Consider the following 21363-nt stretch of genomic DNA (forward strand, 5'->3'; position numbering starts at 1 on the left):
GAGGATTTCAAAAATGTACTTAAAACTGTCATTTTCTCACTTTAAGTGGGTTTTACAGGCAATTTTGTCACGGAAAGGACTTTCAAACTATGTTCCTTGCAGTTCTAACTTTGACACCGCCTGTCACTCTGACTCTACCAAATTTTGTAATGTTTTTTCAGGTTATTGGATGGGAAATTTAATGAGGATTTCAAAAATGTACTTAAAACTCTCATTTTCCCATTATAAGTGCGTTTTACAGGCAATTTTGTCTCTGACGTTCCTTTCAAACTATGTTTCTGGCAGTTCAAACATTGACACCGCTTTCCTCTCTGACTCTACCAAATTTTGTAATGTTTTTTTAGGTTATTAAATGGGAAATTTAATGAGGATTTCAAAAATGTGCTCAAAACTGTCATTTTCTCACTTTAAGTGGGTTTTACAGGCAATTTTGTCTCTGACGGTCTTTTCAAACTATGGTTCTGGCAGTTCAAACTTTGACACCGCATTCTCCCTGACTGTACCAAATTTTATATTTTTTTCAGGTTATTAAATAATAAATTTAATGAAGATTCTAAAAATGTGTTTAAAACTGTCATTTTCCCACTCCAAGTGACATTGACCAACAATTTTGCTCCCAATTGTCAAACTGTGCTCAAAAGTTGCAAAACTCAGAGTTTAGAAAAGTTTTCTTGCAGTATTCGATACAAAACGTGTTTCTAAGATTTATGGCAGTGGTCACGTGACTACCTAGTTAAATTATCCTTCGAAAATCACGTGATCAGAATTACAGTTTAACACAGTTTTTGAAACAAAACGTGTTTCTATCTCAAACATCACAACTAAATAATGATGATCAATTGTAATGTAGCTTTATTTAAAAAAAATATTATATAGACTCCATTTTCACCCAAGCACATGCAGAAAAAGGCCTGGATTTGGATGACTGAAATTCACATTTTTGGGTCACCTACAAGTAGTCAAAGACCAACACTTCTGCTTTACGGAAAAGTTCATCCAGAAAAATTAAAATCTCCCAACTAGTCTAACAGAAAAAATCTCTCAATTCTGTAGATAAAAATATAATCTTTAAAAAACACAAAATTGCACACAAGCTGGGCTCTACTTAAAAGCTGCAAATAGAAAGAACTAATTTAAATTAGTTAATAATAACAAGTTCACAGATGCAAATTCTAATTGATGATGTCCAACTTAAAATCAGAGAAATGTCAACTTGTATTGGTTGAACTAAGCCACAAATAACTTAATTTACGCAAATAGGAAAAGAGTAACTCATTTCGGTATACTGTTTCCGTACTTATTTTGACTATTTTAATTATTGTTTAGGCACACAGAGCAATTAGATAAATTGTTCCAAAACTGCTATAAAGCACACACATTACTTAAATTAGATGTAAATTTTCAGTCAAACAAAAAGTATTGTTTCAACTTCTGAGACTTTGTAAACCAACTCCACCAAGATACTTGGACAAACTAAGCTAGTTTATATAGGTTATGAGATACAATTGAATGGCCACTGAGGTTTCCGGACCTTACGCCATTTGCTTCCTTTTTATGGGTATTTCAAAGTAAAGGTGTATCAAGATAGACCAGAAACCTTTGACATTCTGAAGAATAGAATGAGAATCAAGATAAATAAATTGTTTGTTGTTAAAATCTCAGAGTTGATGTAGGTCAGTTTGGATATAGACAGTACTAACCTAATCAAGCAAATATTTACAAAAATTGTAACTGAACTCTTTTAAACTTTAGGATAAATTTTAAATCCCGCATTACAACCAACTCACATTGTTAATTAAGCCTTAAGGATCAAATTTCTCACAGATCTTACCGATATGAATTACATAGTTAAGATATAAGCAATAGTTCAAGTGAAACGTCAACCCGGAAATAGCCAGTCTCGAATGGTCTGAAGGTTCAGTTATTTGTCTTTACTGGTATACCGAATGGGTTATAATTAAGTTTGGTTTACAGGTGCGTGTCGAATAGTCACACATGAAGAGGTTTCGTCTTTCTTCTCAGACCCGTCAAGCCTTTTTGTTTACATTATTATTTGCCGCAATGTCCAGAACGTCATGATTTTTTCTTTTCGGCTATATTTGTTTTGACATGTTGAGGAAATTTTATTTTCCCAGGTCGTGGACTCTATATGCAAGCAGATCGTATCTGTTCAATAACCAAATAAAAAAAATTTACATATACTAACAAATTGGTGGGCGTACTGTATCTATTAAGGGAAATAAATCTCGTTACATCGTTCTTGGATCACTAATTACGAATTTATATCTATTTCTCGGTCATCATCATTATTCGATCAGGGTGGGCGGACGCCTGATTTTTTATAGCACAATACAAAATAAAAATAAAAAACGGATTACATACCCAAATTACATTAGTAGGTGTGAGTCTATTAAATGCTTTAGTGTGGATGACGTAAGTCCTTTTGTTCACTAAGGTTATAATTATTCAAATAATCACGCCTGATGGCACTTCGCCCAAAAGCTAAAGAGCAAGGTGGGTACCATAAGTTAAAAAAATATCGAGTGCACAGTAATGCGGTAAAGTGCAGTTAGATTTGAATCTTAAAGTAGGATATAGAAAACCATAAAGGAAGAAATTACCTATGCAACCGGTACCCCATCTGGACCCAAGGTAATCTAGAAAACCCCATTTACCAGTTACTATGATGGCACTAAAAATCAAACGGTAACTTTGACTTAATTAAAATTCATGTGATTTAATACTCAAGCTAGCACCTAAAGTTCCTTTAAAAAACAAACGCTTAAATGATTCCTTGCCGCTTTAAACAGACGACAATGACATCGGAGTAACTGACTTCATTTTTTTACGTGTCTACCGTGCATAATGTGATTATTCGGTGTCTCTGAGCTTGTAATATTACGTTAGAATGATAGTAATCAAAAGCGAATTAACTACCGTAAGGCAGGTAGTTGTTTAACGGAAAATACTCTAATATTACCTGCTGATCTTGCATGCAATTAATTTTGTGGTCTTCCTCACATTATTCAGGACAAGTTTTTTCGATAATGTGTTGTAGAATATTATAAATGCCATAATTATGATGTTTTACTTTGATAGCATATACAAGGTGTCTCTTTTATAACCGGCAAAACATTATTATAGAAGTCGTATTTAAAAGAGTTGAAGATCAAATTAAAATTTGATGATACGTGTATTTGTTCCAATGATTTCAGTGATATTCTTGGAACATCATCAGAATTTGTCTTTTTCAGGCAGGATATCTTTATGACTCTTGTTTTGCTCTGAAAACACATATTCCTATATATAAAAAGAAATAGAGGAATAACGATTAATGTCTAAAAACTGCTTTCTTAGAAAATTATCGAAATTGAGTTTTAAATATTATTAAATCAATAAAAAGGTGATTAGCACAATATCCTCGAAATTCGTTGTGAAAGAATGATGAATGTTCAATGACTCTTATTTTTCTTTTTTCTTGTAAAAATTACGAATTATAGTATGTTTCGATGTCTTTGTTTATAAAGTTTGAAAAACTGCATTAAACAACAAAGTTTTGTTTATTCGGCAGGCTGAATAATACATTTAGACAGTTCCTTTAATTCAAAATGAATGAATGAAAAATTTGATGCATTGAAATTGTATCAAATTTTAGAAAATCAAGTATCTACGCAATTTTTGGGATTTCAGCGACCATAATAATCTCAAAATGTTCGTCTTGAACTGCTCTTTCAGTTGATGCTAACCACAACATGTTTTAATATAGGTATACAGGGTGTCGAAAAATACCAAATAAATCACCTTAAAAATAGTTAATATTTCTGTCTGTTTATCTTTTAAATATACTTTTCTCGTTAAATCTCCTGGCACTTTAACTGTTTTTTGGGCCATTCGTGTGAATCGTTTTGATACATTTTCCTCTTGCTGAGTAGATTTCCTCAAACTTCTTCTTGTTATTCAATAAGTTTTCAACTAGACCTAAAACTCTTGAAGACTCAACTACAGAAGCAATAACTCGAGAACTAATAATTTTCAAACATTTGGAAGCTTTACCGTTGAAAAATTGAATTCATCCAGAACTTTGGAAAGTAGAAAATGAGTAATTTAGTAAAAAGCACAGCAAGATATATGTTCTAACTCTACTCTATAGTTTAAATGACATGAATTTAAACAATGATGAACCGTGGTTTCTTCTGTATAAAAAATAAGCCAGAATTCTGTCAGTTCTAAACTAACCCAGTGAAGAATGTGCTTTTTCATGAACACTTTTGTAATAAAAGTCAGTCAGTGATCTGAATTAAAGCTTTGCTGGACCATTGCATTGCTTGAGTACTTTAGTAAATTGCAAATCATCATAAATTTTACAAGCAGGAATAGTATTATTTCAAAAAACATCTCCCAAAATAAATCATTTCTTTTGTGTTAATATTGACGTATTAATATTTTGTGCAAGTATTTGTTGCAAATGTATATAAAACTGAAAACGTTCACACCGATTCGCATTATCAAACACCACACCTTCGACACTTAAATATATGTGACTGTGCTAATAAAAAAAACACCCACCGTATGTCCAAAAAAGTGCTGTCCAATTTGCAAATCCGACTCCTTGGCCGGATCGCGTGGGAATGGTCGAAGGCAGTCGCCGGTTATGTTTTAAAGGTTTTACTTTCTTTATTTTGCTATTATTATCATATATTACACCACTTCGAATCAGCCTCCTTTATATGGCATCTTAGTCATATACTAGAAATCCCAGATTCCCATGATTGTTTGCCGCAGGTTGATGATGGACATTGAGGTGCTGTTTTGTTTCCTTTGATAACTCGCCTTAAAAGTCATATTTTTTTTGGAAAATAAGTTCAAGTCATCACATAACCACTTTTGCACTTGTATAGTAAACAATGAGTACAACTACAACGAATGTATTGATTGGAAAAAAAATTGAGGAGATTAATGAGAACAGCAGGAGATGTTTTAATGTATTATATTTTTTTTGTGGTTCGTATGTAGATACTAATCTCGCATGTCAGTGTATCATCACGCACATATCAAATATCGTTACTTAATTGTTTTTATTTTACCAACAGAGTTTCGTCTTCAATCACCGCTAATAATAGTTGTCAGTTTTGTACTTTGAATTGTACACTGTCATTGTCCTGCAGTCCAATGCGATATTTTTTCATAACATCAATAATTAATCACATCCGTTCATTAATAATTGTGTTCTCCGAGGGCACGTTTGTTGGTTGCTTAATCTTTCGTATGCTCTGTCGGCTTTCGTGGGCCCGAACTCTTTGTGTTCCAAGTACCAATTTGGCAGGCACATTTCTTTCATCTTTTATTTTTTTTTGACAGCCCACTGGGTGGTAAATAAATTGAACGTCTCCAAAATACACGCCACCCACCAACACTCTACCAGATTCTCCAGTTTAGTCTTTTTTTTGGCCGATAAAATGTTTCTTGAAATTAAATTATTATGTAAACGCAAGATCCATTTAGGACGATTCAACGTAGTTGCAGTGTTATCTTAATATCTCAAATCAAATATAAGGATGCATTGCATGGGGATCTCCAAAACTGTCATAGATACGAGATTGGTTAAATTAGGAAAAAGTTGTACAATGCAAGGTCATATTGGTGGCATTTTCGTTTTTGGGATATTTAAAACAATATTTTCAATTTTTGTTTTAATTTAATTTTGAAAATATTTTAAATCAACAAAAAAATAAAAATACTTTCCAATCTCTTCTAGCTCTCTCCCACAAGATAACGTTTGAGAATATTTGTCCCGACTTTTCGTCTCTTTTGAAGATACTATGAAGATTAGTCATCAAAAAATATTCCGCTGTTGTAAAGTTTCATCATATTGGAATACATTGAAATGATGATCAGGAACAGCTTTAGCATGTGATTCATAAGCCTAATTTCTGCTGTTTATCTAAATCATTCATCGAAGAATCTATAGGATCTGCGAGAAAAGAGTGTCACATACACAATTTGGATTTATGAAGAGCATGGGTACAAAAGATGCACTTTCTGTCTGCAAGTATTGTTCTAGCGCTGTAGGAATATGAACTGTGATATTTTTACCTGTTTTATAGAGTATACGAAGGCGTTCGATTGGATAAAACACAAAAAGATGATAGACGTCTTGATTAATATGAGGATGAATGATCTAAGAATCATCCAAAACCTATACTGAAATCAATCAGCTACATACTATTAAAATTAATATGTGTGGAAGAACAAAACACAAACATTCATCGAAGAGTCAGAAAGGGCTGTATTCATTTGCTACTCATATTTAATTTCTACTCGGAGGAAATCTTTAAAGATGATGGAAATTCTGCTGAATGGAGAATGAATGAAGTGCAGTAAATATAATTTAGAAATCAACATTACCAAAAGCAAATTCATGAGAATCAGTAGAGAAACTGGTGGAATATTAACGATCAACAACACACCAATAGATAGAGTTCATCTATCTGCAAACCATGATCGATGATAATTGGAACCATTCGCAGGAGATTAGGTGTAGAATAGCTAAACTGTTAGTCACAACCTCAACATCGACAGTAAAATCAGACTTCTCCGTTGTTATATTTTCTTGATTCTTTTTTTTTTAAGATATATCATATCCTTATGGACATTAATTGAGGGAACACAAAGGAAACTCGTGTGGTGTGGCTTTACAGGAGGATGCTGAGAATATATCGGAATATTGTGAGTGGACAGTGACCAACAGTGATGAAGATAATGAAGAAGGACTTGGAAGTAATGAACACCATCAAGAGAAGAAAGCTTGAGTACCTTGGACATATTATGAGAAACAAAAGCAAATATCACCTTTTAAAGTCCGTTCAGCAAGAGAAAGTTTTATGGCAGAAAACCACCAGGAAGAAGGAGAATATCATGACTTCAAAACTGCAGCCACATACGAATAGACACATGAAGAAGAAAAACCCAAATGATGATCAGAACATCTCTTGTCTTTTTATGAAACTATTCTTTATACATGTTTCTCTCATTTAAAACAAAAATTTCAACAATCAGATCCAAGCTGTATTAGGATACCGCGACACCTATCCAACACGGTTTTCATCAATTTTTTCCTCGTAACACATGTTTGCTTTAAAATGAGCGTGCACATTTTGCGATAGATGAAGAAAAGTGATAATCCCATTTTAAGCTCGGACGTGATTTCTAATTTAGTTGCAAGACGATGACGTCGTCCACATAAAATCGACCGAGTGGGCTCGCACGACGTCCTTGATGGACCTTCAGCAAGGCTCGATGAACCCGTTTGAGTTCGTGGTCGCCGACCAAAAGGATGTTTGCCAATGGCGGCCTTTCTTTGTTACAACTAAAAACTTAATAGACCTTTTGCACTAGGTTACGTACGTTATGTAAACGAATCGATTTGCATTAGTCACGTTTTTAGTCGTCCTTATTAGTGGGCATAACGAGCCGGACGAATTCCGTACAGTTAAGACTCGTTAACTCCAAAACGTCTCTAACGCTGATAGTCTCACACTGATGGGTGTTTCGTTACTTTCATCAGTACCAATAAGAGCCGTGATAATGATAAAAAACGGTACGAACCACTTTAGGGAGTGCTGGTCGGAACTGCAAGAAAATTGCCCGGGTACGTGAATAAAAATTGTATCACGTACTCTGCCGATGTAACGTAACGGTCCATTCAAGTTCCTGTCCAAATATTTGCGGTGGTCCTGCGAAATTTAGGCCACAAAAACGTAGCCCAGTTGGACCAGACGGACCGTTTTTATGGCAGTAGGGCCAAACCTGCATATGCGTTGGCCAGTCGACAGCCTTGATTTAGCTCCGTTTGACCTTCGAGATGTAATTCCCCTTAAGCAGAATAGTTTCGATTTTTTCTCCGAAAGAGAAAAAGGATAATTAAGGCAAAAAAATGTTGTTGGCTGTTACTTTGTTTTAGTTATAATTAACCGAAACTTAAAAGGAAAATTAGTTTTTACAATCACTGCCAGCAATTTGATTACTGGTAATGGAATGTTGGAAAATTGAACTAAAAAATGCATTTTGACAATACCGGATGACACTATCAAAGAAACCTGTAAAGGGATAGAAAAAAAAGGTTTTTTCTTTGTCTCACTTTCATTAGCATATCTTACTATAAGTCTGTTTTGTTGAAATCTCTATCAACTTAGATAGTACCCCCACTGATGCTTATAGTTAGTAACAATGCAGCTATGAAATTAAAGTGAGCTAATTATGACAATAATTAAGGTTTTTTGGAAACCTTTGGCATGGGCATTAAAACACCAAATGGATAAGCTGTGAACCTGCAGAATCAGCACCTCGCAATACTACAGAGACTAGAATAGCTAGATTACAAGCAAATCAGTCCTTTTCACTAGAGTACAAAGTTACAGGTGTTCCAGCCCTCTCCTAAGACCCTTTAGAAAGCAAAGAAAAGGATAAGATTCTTGGCCTTCGCTCAAAAGAAGGAATAACTATCTTTAGATGGTCGAAAAGGGCTCTCCTCCGGTTACCAATCTCTCAGGTCACAACCTGAAGGAGCACATTTCAATAAAATTTGCACATTAAAGCACTACAAATCCGTCAATAGCGACTATGTTTAAATACTCAAAAATCCTCAAACATTGATTTTAACGGAGGGTGATTTAAGCGAATAACCACATCCAAAAGTCTGCACAAGTCAAGAAAGAGTCAAAATGGCTTCCCCGAGTTTTAAGCTAACCGAATCCGAAACTTAAGATGACAAAAAAGCTCACCAGGACCAAGATCCAGTTATAAAAAAGACAACTGTACTGTAATTCAAAATCAAATTGACTAGAGCCCTAACCTCAAACAGTAATTTGTAAAAAAAAGTGTGAAACCAAAATAAATACTAATTAATTATGCCAGAAGTTTCTTCAGATAGTTATTAATGAAGAAACTGTAGCAACATTCTTTTTTTGCTTGAAAATGTTTGGGCAATTAGCCATCTCAATCATTTCTACCCATTCTTCAACTCTTCTCTTGAAATTTTTACAGGCACAATCAAAACGCACTGCGTTTTCCAGAACTGAGTATCAACACTGATTTTAGTAGACTTTTACTTTAATGCTGCGATTATATTTATCCGGTTGGCAACATGTTTAACGTGACTTGTTGTTTGCGTTTTTGACTAATATAAATTGTATTCTGCAAGAATAACAATCGTCCAATCTCCCAATTACTGAAACCGGGTAATAAATATCGAAATAGCGTGTATTTCTGTTGTTAGTTCTGATAGGAGCGACGGGCTTTACACCTACTTTCAATAGTAATAAACTAACGTTTTATTGAAAATTCAGTTTTTAAAGAAAAAAATTACATAACAGCCAACAGTACCTGTAATTTCTTATTTACATTGTAACTGTTGGGCAAAACTGGTAAAACCACATCTGCCATTACAATATAGGCATCTGTTTCCTAATCAAAAAGGTACATTGAAGAAAAATTCTACTGAAAGTACAACTAAAAAAAATAAAAAAAAAACAGGAAATAAACAATGAAAAATGCTCTTACAAAGCGATTGTTGCACTTGGCCCTCATCTAATGAATGAACAACAAACTGAATAGATTCTTTGTCATCAATTAGTTCGCTAAATAACCGGGTTTTGTCATTGATCCTTTAGTAGAACTGATGTGAATTAAATAGTTTCTTCCCGATGAGAAGAAAAAAATCTTGTTAATCACAAGTTATAAAAAAAAGCTGTATGATTGATGGGCAATCGCTTTGCAATTTATGACATGAAAGAGTTAATTGCCTAATATGTGTGGCAAAAAACTTGTTCCTAAGATTCATCGATTAATTTTGTGCGTTTTTTTCTGGTCGGATTTAATACGCGCTTTTCTACATAGTGCTCCCGACAAAAGTGAAATAATTATGTACTTCTATAAAAGGTGCCAAGTTATGGAACATGTTTCATTCTATCTGGGGTTTTTCACCTTTGAATTTGCTTCAAATTGTTAAATCTTTTAAAGTATTAAGAAACTAAAAGACATAAATTAAACAATACCTTTTTATAAAGAATGACGTACAATAGAAATGCATTATGTATGGAGCATCTTGCATAGTTGATTTCACGGATTTTTTTTATGGTATTACGGAGGAATACGAGATGGGTCTTCGCTTTTTTCGATTATTATTGTAAATCGAGCTCACGAGAATTAAATGCAGTTTATATGGGAACTGGGAGTCGTTGGGTAATTCGTTTGGGCTAAATTACTGTACTACATATTATTAGTAGAAACAATAAGAGTTTAATGAAGTTACTCATGATTGAATCAAAGAGTAGGAGAAACTCGTTAGTTATTTCTGTTATATTTGTCACATTTCACAAATCCGTGAAATCCATCAATGCGTAATAAGTAGAAAATACTGTATCTGAGTTAACACCATCATTTTTAAACCACGATGAATCATATTTTACTACAACTTGACATTATACCATTTATGAATTCCAAACGAGTATGTGCATTAAATATCTTTAGAGTTTTTTGTGTAGTAATAAACTCTCGAAGGTTGAATCGTTAAATTTTTGAAAAATGTAACAAGCCGTGGATTTTCTTGAGGTTAAAACTTTTTTTTCCTGTCGACTCACGTTCTCAAGACGCCTTATCGAGGGCCCTCATCTTGCCAGGTTCGTGTAGCTTGTGCAGCAGCAATAAACAGGTACGAAAGCAAATATAAAAAGGAATCAGATTACTAGTTGAATTCAATTAGCTATTTATAATAGTCAGTCGAGTAATTTCAGAACGAACAGGCCTCGATCGGGGATGGTTTTAATCGGAATTTCGATTGCTCCTCGCCTTCGTATACAAGGAATAACGTCTCGAACCCGCCTCGCTAATCACCACATTTAACATGTTTCGAATCGTTTGATTAATTTAACCGTAAAACGCATCGGCGATTGTCAATTAGCAATAAAAGGGATTTAGTACAGAACAAAATGTTTTTGGATCGTTTTTAATTAAATTTTAAATGCAAATTGGACCACACTGTAGTTTAGTTAAGTGTGTGACTGAAACCTGGGTTGTTGGACATATTGTCTAGAAATACTCCAATTTCTAGACAACGCGCCAATATTCTTTGGCTAGGAATGCGGCCTCAGATAGATGGGTCAAGCAAGACTATTGCTTTTTACCCTCCCATCGCTGTAGACCAAAAGGATAGGTCTGGAAGAGGAAGTCGCTACAAGTCCAGGAATTTTCCCTTTCGGGAAGTTCCCAGAGTTGCATCGGCCTGTCCTGGGAGAAGGATCCCCCGCTGACGGAGGGGCTCTTCTGGCCTTTCCTCTTTCTTCGTCAGCTCGTCCATCTCTGGTGGTCCTGGCAAACTATAGGATGTCCAAACAGCCGGCTTTCGTTCGTCTGTTTTTACATCCTAAAGTTTTGGGTTTTTTCAATCATACAGGTCAATAACATACTTTTTGGTATTACCAGACTCTAAAATCACCACTTCTAATACTGTCTAATATGCAAATATTGAGTTTTACTTACTAATGATAATACAGAAAATTAATCGTTTTCAGACAGTCATTGACAAATTATTAAATATAGACGTTTCAGTTAAACTACTAAAACCTTGTATTTTATATGCTTTTTAACCCTGACAACCAGACTTTTATCAATATTGATTATTAACATTTTTGACACATTTACTGATTATTATCATTTTTCAACATTTTTCTATGTAGCATCTTAAAGGGTAATTATTAATAGAAGATTTTTTGGATTCAAACTGGGAAGGTTGTTCCAATCATCACCGTTTGGCTTTGTAGACTCAATACATCAACAATCGCTGTGTCAAGAACGCGGCTTATGCTTTCTATATTTGCATAAAGGCAAGTGTATTAATTGATTTTAACGATTAAATAGTTAATTAACACTAGAAAGGCTCCTCGAATGGCTTCTTCGATGAATGATCCATCGGTGTAATATGCAAATGTTTGTTTAAACCAAGGTGGCATTGATAAACTTTGTGTTTACACTCGAACGGTCCGACCTCGTACTTGTTCCTGATGATATCAGCAACCTAAAATTTTGTAAAGTTCTTTCTTTAGAAAAAATAGCAGTTTTGTTCGCTATTAATTATTTATTAATAGCATAATCCTACTTATTAATGTTGCTTAAATTGTCAAGGCTCTCTTCAAACAATATTATTTATTATACGTACTTGACGAAATCATATATTTTTATTACCAAAGTGCGTAATTAATATTTAACGCTTGTCGAAGCTTAATGATGGCAATTACACACATATAGAAAAAGTGATCTGAAGACACAGGAAGCTTTTAAAACCCAAAAATTGTGTTGCTAATCGCCAGTTGAACAACGATTTGCAAAAACTTTTATTTTCCAAAAATAACAACAAATGTAGAATACAATTACTGTCCTTTCTTAACTCCATATTCTACAACAAGGATGGAAAAGATGTCCGTATTGCCCGAGGACGAAAGTTTGAGAACGACCACCGCTAGGGAGCTTCCTTATTTCATTGACATGGCATGGACTTTTATATGTCGATGGATAGCCAATGAAATGGGCCTTCCAACTATACCCCAATATGTTGGTTGATCTAATACTTTGTCCACTAAAGAGCTTCAAACTTGTCCAAACTTTCCTGTCCACTATTTTTTATGCACTATTTCAGATGAACTTGAAATAACTCATTTTATTTAACACTAAATTTTTGGAATATTTCCATGTTTACATTATCATTGTTTTGACGCATAATAGGCGCTGACAATGTCAGCTTGTGGAAACCAAAATGGCTATTTTATTGAGCTGACTAAAATTGGTTAGTTAGGTTAATGACGTCATGGTTACCTACTCCATTAGTTACTCATTTGAAATTTAAACTGTCAATGTCAATTTAAGTTAACTGTAACTGTGGTATTCAGTATATGATGAATCTCCTCCCTTCCTGTTTCTCGTGTATTTACAATTTTAACAAAACGTTTTAAAGTTTAAATAGAAATTAACAAATTAGATGAGTTTTAAGGCACTTTTCTGTGAATGCTAACTTCAAATGAATCTTTAATAACAATATTTTCATTATTTATTAGTGCAGTGTAGGTATTTTTACATGACTTTCTCATTAAATTTAGCGTCAGTGGTATAACTACAAATGCAAAGAAATATGCCTGAAACTGATCTAACGATGTTTAAGATTGACATGTTTACTGCAAATCTAGTGTATTTCCTACTCTTTCAACGATATTTGACAGAGAAGGAGACAAATGCACTAGTTTTGCATTAAACATACCAATCAAAAACGCCATTAATAAATTGACAGCTTTGTCATTTTGACAGCCGACGTTTGAAAGTAGTTTGGGGCTTTGCCCATCCAGTGTTTTTTTTCGTTAATTTGCTATTTATGGGAGTCTGTAAGAGTCTTATTAAGCCGCTTCATTTATCCAGTTTAGAGGTTAGAGTCTGTATCAACATAAATCGAAAAATTTGAAATTACACAGACAAAGCAAAAACGCAAAAGTGCAATGTTTTGATGCCAACGATTAATTTACGGGCAAGATAAGCTGTAATTGGTCTATTTCATATCTCACAACTAGGGTGAGACTGTGATTCCATATCCGTTTACCAAATGCCTACTTATCTGTTCTATAAACTTAAGGAATTAACTAGTATTCTAGTAAGACTAGAAAAACAAACAAACAAACACGTTTAAAAATCAGAAAATTACAATTTCAAAGAGTAAGTCAGTCTACCATCAATACATAAGCGTGTATTGCCAGTTGCCTGTTCCCAGCTGTTGCAGTACACAATTACCCACACCAACTGCACGATGACACTATGCCACGTTGCCAAACTGTACTCAGTGCAAAACTGTATTGCTTTTTCTCTTCGTTCAATTTAGAAAGATTTGCACCTGTTTAAGAGACAATCAGTAATCAACAAGTGTAGCAGTGGCTGTAGTTATATGAAACAGCAATGTAATAGTGCAGCGAGTAAAAAACTGATATTTGCTATACTTGCGCTTATTGAATTCACTGATGACAGGACTAATAACAAAGTCTGGCAACGTTGGTCGCCACGTGACCGTGGGATGGTTGCCTGGGCGCGAAAATGGCGGTCTATTAATTAGGAGCACAGAAGTTAGTCGGAGGAAATGCGCCTTCGGTTTACGTAGCCTTGCGTATTGGGTGCGTTTACAGTGCTGCCATTCAACTGAAACATTGCCACTTTAAATTTATAACCGGTTTTATACAATATTTATTTCAGGCAGATGAGATAAACGTCAGTTGATTGTGCTTATGCCAAGCTAAGTTGTATTTCTTCACTACTCAGACATCAAAAATACTGAATATGCAGAACGAAAGCTAACGAAACAAACGTACCCGTGCTAGTTCCAGCGGAATCCGCATACGACGCTAGTTTCCACGCTTCATGAAAAGAAGGCCCTGTTATTGCAGTGTTGCCAGAGTGTCCAAAGTTTTATAAACAATAAGGAATTTGGACTCAAAACTATTGTTTGACTCTCTGCATATTCTAGCTTCCTGGTCCGTGAGGATTTGTCTTGATACACCATATGCAATGAGAAAAAATAAGTAAAAAAAAACAGTGGTGCCAAGACATATGAATTTTAATTGTAAAATGAAAAAGCATGTTGTTTTGTGCTTACAGTTTGAAATTTTTGGGGAATTCTGCTTCAGACTCTTTAAATATACTGAAATTTAACACCTTTTTTTTAACAAATAGGAGTGTTTCAATGTTTCAAATTATTTTTACGGTTACAATCCAATACTTACTAATCAATATAAAGACCTAATTTTTCAGAATTTCAATCGGATCACCAACAACAATTGAATAAACTAAAAATAAATAAATTTTTATTTATGTGAACTGATTCGCTATCTTACCGACGTTAATTGGGATTTATGGTGATTGGACTGATTGGAAACGCATGCACAAATGTGGTCGCGAGACTAGCGGCCTCGTCATAAAATTATGACGTCCTGGAGATTTTATTTTCTAATAATTCATAACTAAGAGGGCTTTGACACCAGGCAAACAGAAAAAGTCGAGAGATATCCTGGAGCATGGACCCACACTACACACTGAATCGTTTTCAAGGCAGACTGTTGCGCCTCCAGGCATACTTTAAAATATTTGGCCTTTTTTTTTGGTTACCAATTATTGAGAAACTAAGATTCATTGAAGTTAAAGAAACAAAGCCCTTTATGTATTACATTTTCTTTTAGAAAGATAAAGACAAAGCACAAATTCATAAGAGCAACTAGAACACCAAGCGGCTACCAAACAACGAAACAAACTGGGAACTCATTGTAATTTCCCAGGAATTCGCTATAAAACATTCGAAGAATTTCTGTCAAATGTGGCAATACCCCAAATACCAGGAGACCAGAAATTCGCCACAGACAAAACGCACACCACACACACTTTTCAACTTATTGAAGGAATGCAACAACCTTCGTGCATTCTCTGCGATCCTGTCCCTAGAAAATCTCCAGGAAGTCCGCCACCGATTCCGCCAGGACATTCTTGACATTTTAATTAAATTCCTCTTGATTATGTCGGCGTAAACGTTTCTTACTGGCCGACCAGAGTCACTACTGGACAAAGGATGGACACAGTCCGCAATATACGAGTAGAGATTCTTCCACACATGTTTGCCTGTTAAAAAAACGCCAGTGCTAGCTGGTGTTATAGACTGAGAGAAAGAATGCTCTGTTTAGCTGTTTAAAATTTAGTTTTTGGGTGCCTTGGTTTTTTCTAATATCAGTTTTGAAGTTTTAGAGTGTCCCAAGTTTTAGGAAAATGCACCAAATGAGAAAACACAAAAAAAATACGCACGTTGCTGCAGGGTATCATAATCATACTATTTGTGACAAAAATAAAATTGCCTTATCATGACTACTTTGATACACGTCAAATTTGTGTTCATTCAAATTTCAACTCATTTGAAATACATTTCCAACATTTTTTTTTCTGGATTAAAACTTGGGACACTCTTTATAATAATCAAAAACAATAAATTAAATTTTTATCTTTTTATGGTGTGCGACTTTGCAAAGTTTGAATTATTGCGATTATAGTTATCAGGAAAATGTCACTAACCTTATAATAGTTTTAAAATATTTGTTTTGTTTACTTCAATAAGCATGACTGGGTTCGCACTTGTTTTATAGTAAAAAAAAAATATTTCTATAGTAAACCGTTTTGTTTTGTGAAACATATACGTAAAAGACAAGTAAAGCTGGATATAGGCAACAACATAAAACAAAATAGGATATTTTGACAAGTGACAGTATTTCAGCGTTCCTAACAAATTTTCCTAGTTTGTATTTTTCTTACTGTTCTCTTATAAATTTAGAAAAATGTATGGAATTATGTACAGGGTGTTATGTACAAATTAACGAAAACCACTAGATTAAGAGTATTTGCACGAAGTTGTTAGTGGGTCATTATTTTTGCTCACCCTGTACACAATTTTTTAGATAGAATTTTTTGCTCTACACCACTGAAAAGAGAAGTTCAAGACGTTTCTTTTGAGTGGTTAAACCTCTCTGAACTCCCAAAAATAACCAAGGTACAGGGTGTTCAATTTTTGAACTAATTTTCGGTAAAAAGTGCATCAAAGTAGTTTTTGGAAAATATCTCGAAAACGATTAGATTTACAGAAAAAAACACTGCAGAAACTCCAAAAGGTTTCTCAAGCAGTCGAAAGCCTTCCAAATATTTTTAGAACGCTCTAAAGACTTCCAAATGATCTTCAACTAGTCTAGAAGGTCTCAAATGCTTTAAAAGCAGTCTAAAAACGTTCAATGCTTTTTAAACTCGTCTAGAAACCTTATGAAAATAGTCTAAATTTTCCAAAAAATTATAGAACCGTCTAAGAGTTTCCAAATACTCCTCAAGTAGTTTAAAAAAACATCATATTTTTAATTTAAAAAAATCCATTCTTATACATATTTCAAAATAAAATTTTGTGAATTTATGGAAGTTTTCTAGACCACAAAATGATTCTATACAAAAACAATTTAAAAAAATATATTGTAATATATTTATTTCATTATGCATAATTTCCTTACAAAACCTTTTTGATTTCCAGATAAAAATGTTATTTAAATTTTCGGTTAACACCAATATATTAATTATTAAAATAACATAAGATTTTAAAATATTATAAACGCATTTTTGGTAAAAGCAAATATTTGAACTTAAGTTGCATAAGTTCAATCGCTCAAAATTTTAAAAACTTTTGGGTTTGTCTCTGTAATGACAAAATAGATTTAGATTTTTTTATTTAAACACTGACACTGTTTGAAACAATTATCTAAACAGTGTAAATAGTACAATTATATAAATAATATGGAATTAAAATAAATAATTGGTATACAAACATTTGGTAACCTTGACACAGAACAATCATTCAACTCATTAAATGAATTACATTTTTTTCTACATTTACCTTTTAACTGAACTTTAATTGTCACAACTAAGCACGTTATCGCGTTCAGTTCCTAGAAATTTTTAGTCATCATGCACTAAACCGGATTCACAATATGTTGCGATTTGTAAAAAGTACACGGGAATTCGAATTTACGTTCAGTGTAGCATTCTTTAAAAAAGTAATTCAGTAGGCATTAGTAACACAAATGTGCTGACACAAAGGACAAAGGTGAATAACAAACCCAAATTTAAAGTTTTATTTAATTTAACTTTGATCAGTGCGTTAATCCAAGTTTTGATTGGGTCAAAACAATAGGTCACTCCGGTCCTGCCTTTTCGAGATAAGGAAGTATTGTTGTCTTGTTGTCATTTCAGACACAATGTAAGTGAATGATGTGTATATTGAACATCCGATTCGAGGACAGTACATACTGGATTGTGGTATAGGTCGTTTCTAAACTTATTTATTGTTCTGTACTAGTTTAGTGTTGTTACTTAAACTTTAAATGGTGGTCGTTCAAATAAAAGGAAATGGGAGAAATTTTTACTAACAATTCACCAACTAAGAAAATGCAACAAAACGGACAGGAAAAGAACAAGTAAGTAATAGCCATTCAATAGCCAAAAGAGAAAATAAAATAAGGAATTTTAGGACAAAAAAGATCAAGCAACTGCCAATCAGGACTTTTGTAGTGCGCGACTCTCTGTTGACCACTTTGTGTGAAAATCCTCACATTAAAGTGATCAAAAATATTTTTGCTGCTTCTTTGATCGCTCTATTTTTAAATACAGTATTACATGATTACTTTGAACATGGAGAGTAAGTATGATTTTCAGATCCTAATTATTTTAATAATTTTACATACCTGTAGATATTTTTTTAAAAACTAAGGGTGTGTGATACGCAAAAGTTTTTAGAAACTATTTCACATATAGTGAGATAAACACTTTAGTATCTGACTATAAAAGTTTTATGTAAATTTCTGGGAAATTTTAAAGATTCTCTGTATATACAGTATTTTTACCTTTTAAGACTTGAATACTATAATAATTTTAACATTTTCTAGATTCAGAGTGGGTTTCAAAGTAATATCAACAGGATTAGGAAAAATCCATTGGGTAGCCTTAATTTGGATCGGTTTAAACTTGTGCGCCCTCATTGTACACCAATGTTTTAACTTTTGGGGGACTCGTAGAACTCAATTTCCACCTAAAGGTAATTAGATGATAAAAATAAGCGCAAACATTACGTTGCAAACAAAATTTTTTGTGTTTTTCCAGGTAAAACAATCAGAGTTTGGGATGTGGTATGGTTGTTAGCATTAGGAGTTTATTACATCCTCCAATTCCGTATAATCGCTATTCTGGTGTATGTTTTGGAATTACCCATTGGATCTGCGTCGATTATTTGCTTAGAACAGGTAATAATTTCTATTGGGTTTTTCAAAATGTATATCACCCTTTTTTCAGACAAGACTTTTGATGAAAATTCATGCCTACGTAAGAAGTAATGCTGGGAAAGTTCTGAAATACAAACCTCACTCAGACCGGCAACTTGTCCTACCAACTTTACAACACTTCGTCTATTTCCTCTTTGCCCCCACTCTAGTTTATTGCGATGAATATCCTAAGTATGCAATTTTCACCTATTCTGAGTTCAAAAAATTTTACTGAATTTGTAGGAGAAAAACCATTAGGTGGAAATTCGTCATGGAGAAACTAGTGGAAATAGTCGGTGTGGTGTTCTACTACGCCTTTCTTCTAGAACGTTTCATCATCCCCAACCACAAAGACATTGGTCTACGACCATATACTATCCAAGAGCTAATCCTTCAAGCTTTAGACAATTTTACAGTTGGACTAATGCTACTTCTGCTGGCCTTCTATGTGGTGCTGGACACCACCCAGAACCTTTTCGGGGAATTACTCAGATTCGGCGATCGTCAATTCTACCAGGACTGGTGGACATCCACCAGTTACAACGAATACTTCAGAACCTGGAACATGGTAGTAGGCGATTGGTTGTTCACTTACGTATACAAGGACATCTACGAACACGTGGTACCTGGCAACAAAAGAATGGCGAAACTGACAGTGTTTGTGGTATCCGCGATCGTCCACGAATGGGTACTAACCACCATGTTTGGGTTCTTTTTCCCCGTATTGTTTGTGACTTTTTGCGAAGCTGGTATTTTAAGTTTTATTCCTGCGCCCAAACTGGATGTTTTGAATGTTTTGTTCTGGTATTTCTTAGCTATTGGGTGCTCAATTTTATCTAGTTTGTACGCCACCGAATGGTTCGTTAGGACTAACCTGCCCGTCGTGGACGGTTCCGATTCTTTAATGGATTTTATTGTTCCTAGGCTGTTTACTTGTAACTGTATAGTGTATTAAGTGATGCTGAAATGTAATTTATGGTAATTTTTCTGTACAAATTTATATTTTTATATTTAAAATACACAAATAAAATGTGACGGTTATTTTACTTTAAAAGTTAAACAATTATGGTCGATAGCACCGTTAGCCTAAACTACAGTGGCTTTAAATACAGAAACAAAAGATTTGGCTTAAATGCTTTCTCTGTATAAAGTCACTGTAGTACATCCAAATGGTTTAGGGGTTTTAGGGCACATTTCACATTTGTACTTTAAGATAAGTGCGTAATTCAGAATGTAACTTTTTTCATTCGTTCTGTCACATTCAAAACCAAACTCAACTTAAATTTAAAATGCGACTGTGGAAATGAGTGAACGCATTATAAGGTATTTGGAAACTTTTTGTATTTGAGTTGTATTGAAATTTGTTCAAATATAAAATTCTTGCTTTGTTAACTGAAGCATTTTAGTCACGTGACGTTTGGATTCTTGACAATAGTTGCGTCATGTGATTACTTAAAATGGCAATACAAACCTACACAGGGGCCGCCTTAATGAAACCCAAGCATTTTTCTCAAGGGCACCCAGGCTAGGGTAACAATACGAGGGCGGAGAGTGCTTTACAAAAAGAATTCCAAAGCTAAATTACAGATGAGGTATGTACAGTTGCATACTACAAAAAGTAAACACTTGTCATATAGAATAAAATATAATTTGCCACAGCGCCATCTTACGGAATGCACACTATAACATCAAATTTTCTAGATGCTACATTACAGGCAACCGCCAAATACATAATTAACACATGTAGATGGCGCCACACAGCCTAACATTCAGTAAACATACTACATAATATAAACAAACCAATAACCGCATTTATGACCACTTTTTTCATGTTATTTACGGTAGGTATGACTTATTGAGGTATAATTTTAATATAGTTACCTTATTATGCCCACTTAATAATTCCAAACCAAACTAAAACTCTCCATCTAGTTTTTAAACAATCCTTACATTACTGGATAATCTGGATAACAAGAGGGTGATGGCGTATCTATACCACTTTGTTCGATTAAACACAAAGGAATATGAAAATCTATAAATACGAAAAAACATGGAGTTTAATAATAATCTTGATTGTCACCTCATTAGCTAAAGACGCACTTTATTTGCCGCCATGCGGCTACGTTGCCAGTGTGTTTCAACTCGATCAACCTTACCACTCTTACCAGGGCTACCAAAGCATAGTCCAGCCTGTCCAGCCAACTGTTCAAATCGCAAAGAACCAGAACCAGAACTTCATATTCAAATAACACGGACGCAGGTGGGAACAGACGTGCTAACCGTATTTAAGTAAACTTTCTTGTGATGGATTAAACTAGGCAAGCTGACTTGTTGTGTAAAAACGTGAAGTGTGGCAACGTGGAGTCTAACGGGAAGAAAAACAAAAGAAAGCGTGGTCAAAACGCCATTGGTGGGGCGCCGAGGACGTCTGTCAGTTACGTCAAAACCATATGAG

The 21363-nt window shown here is 34.2% G+C and overlaps 1 protein-coding gene and 1 long non-coding RNA gene across 4 annotated transcripts; one reads left to right on the forward strand and one right to left on the reverse strand.

Moving 5' to 3' along the window:
• Positions 1-11685: 11685 nt before the first annotated feature.
• On the reverse strand, positions 11686-21175 carry LOC145728574 (uncharacterized). 3 transcript variants are annotated; one of them, XR_014178124.1, is made up of 3 exons: positions 20790-21175; positions 17489-19869; positions 11686-12070 (listed from the first exon to the last, which is right to left on the reverse strand). It is a non-coding gene; the product is annotated as an uncharacterized LOC145728574 (long non-coding RNA). The 3 variants fall into 3 exon arrangements; XR_014178123.1 differs by lacking the exon at positions 11686-12070 and having other exon boundaries at positions 17059-19869; positions 20790-20940; positions 21009-21175; XR_014178125.1 differs by lacking the exon at positions 11686-12070 and having other exon boundaries at positions 17059-19466; positions 19535-19869.
• Positions 17926-19943, forward strand: LOC145728572 (sterol O-acyltransferase 1). The gene is made up of 6 exons (XM_081978910.1): positions 17926-18068; positions 18122-18289; positions 18537-18685; positions 18751-18890; positions 18940-19100; positions 19152-19943. Exons 1-6 carry the CDS (start codon positions 18001-18003, stop codon positions 19861-19863), a joined length of 1398 nt encoding a protein of 465 aa, XP_081835036.1. The 5' UTR covers positions 17926-18000; the 3' UTR covers positions 19864-19943.
• Positions 21176-21363: the final 188 nt, after the last annotated feature.

Source organism: Ips typographus, linkage group LG4 (assembly GCF_016097725.1).
Source record: "Ips typographus isolate SLU linkage group LG4, UJ_Ityp_2.0, whole genome shotgun sequence".
NCBI lineage: Eukaryota > Metazoa > Arthropoda > Insecta > Coleoptera > Curculionidae > Ips > Ips typographus.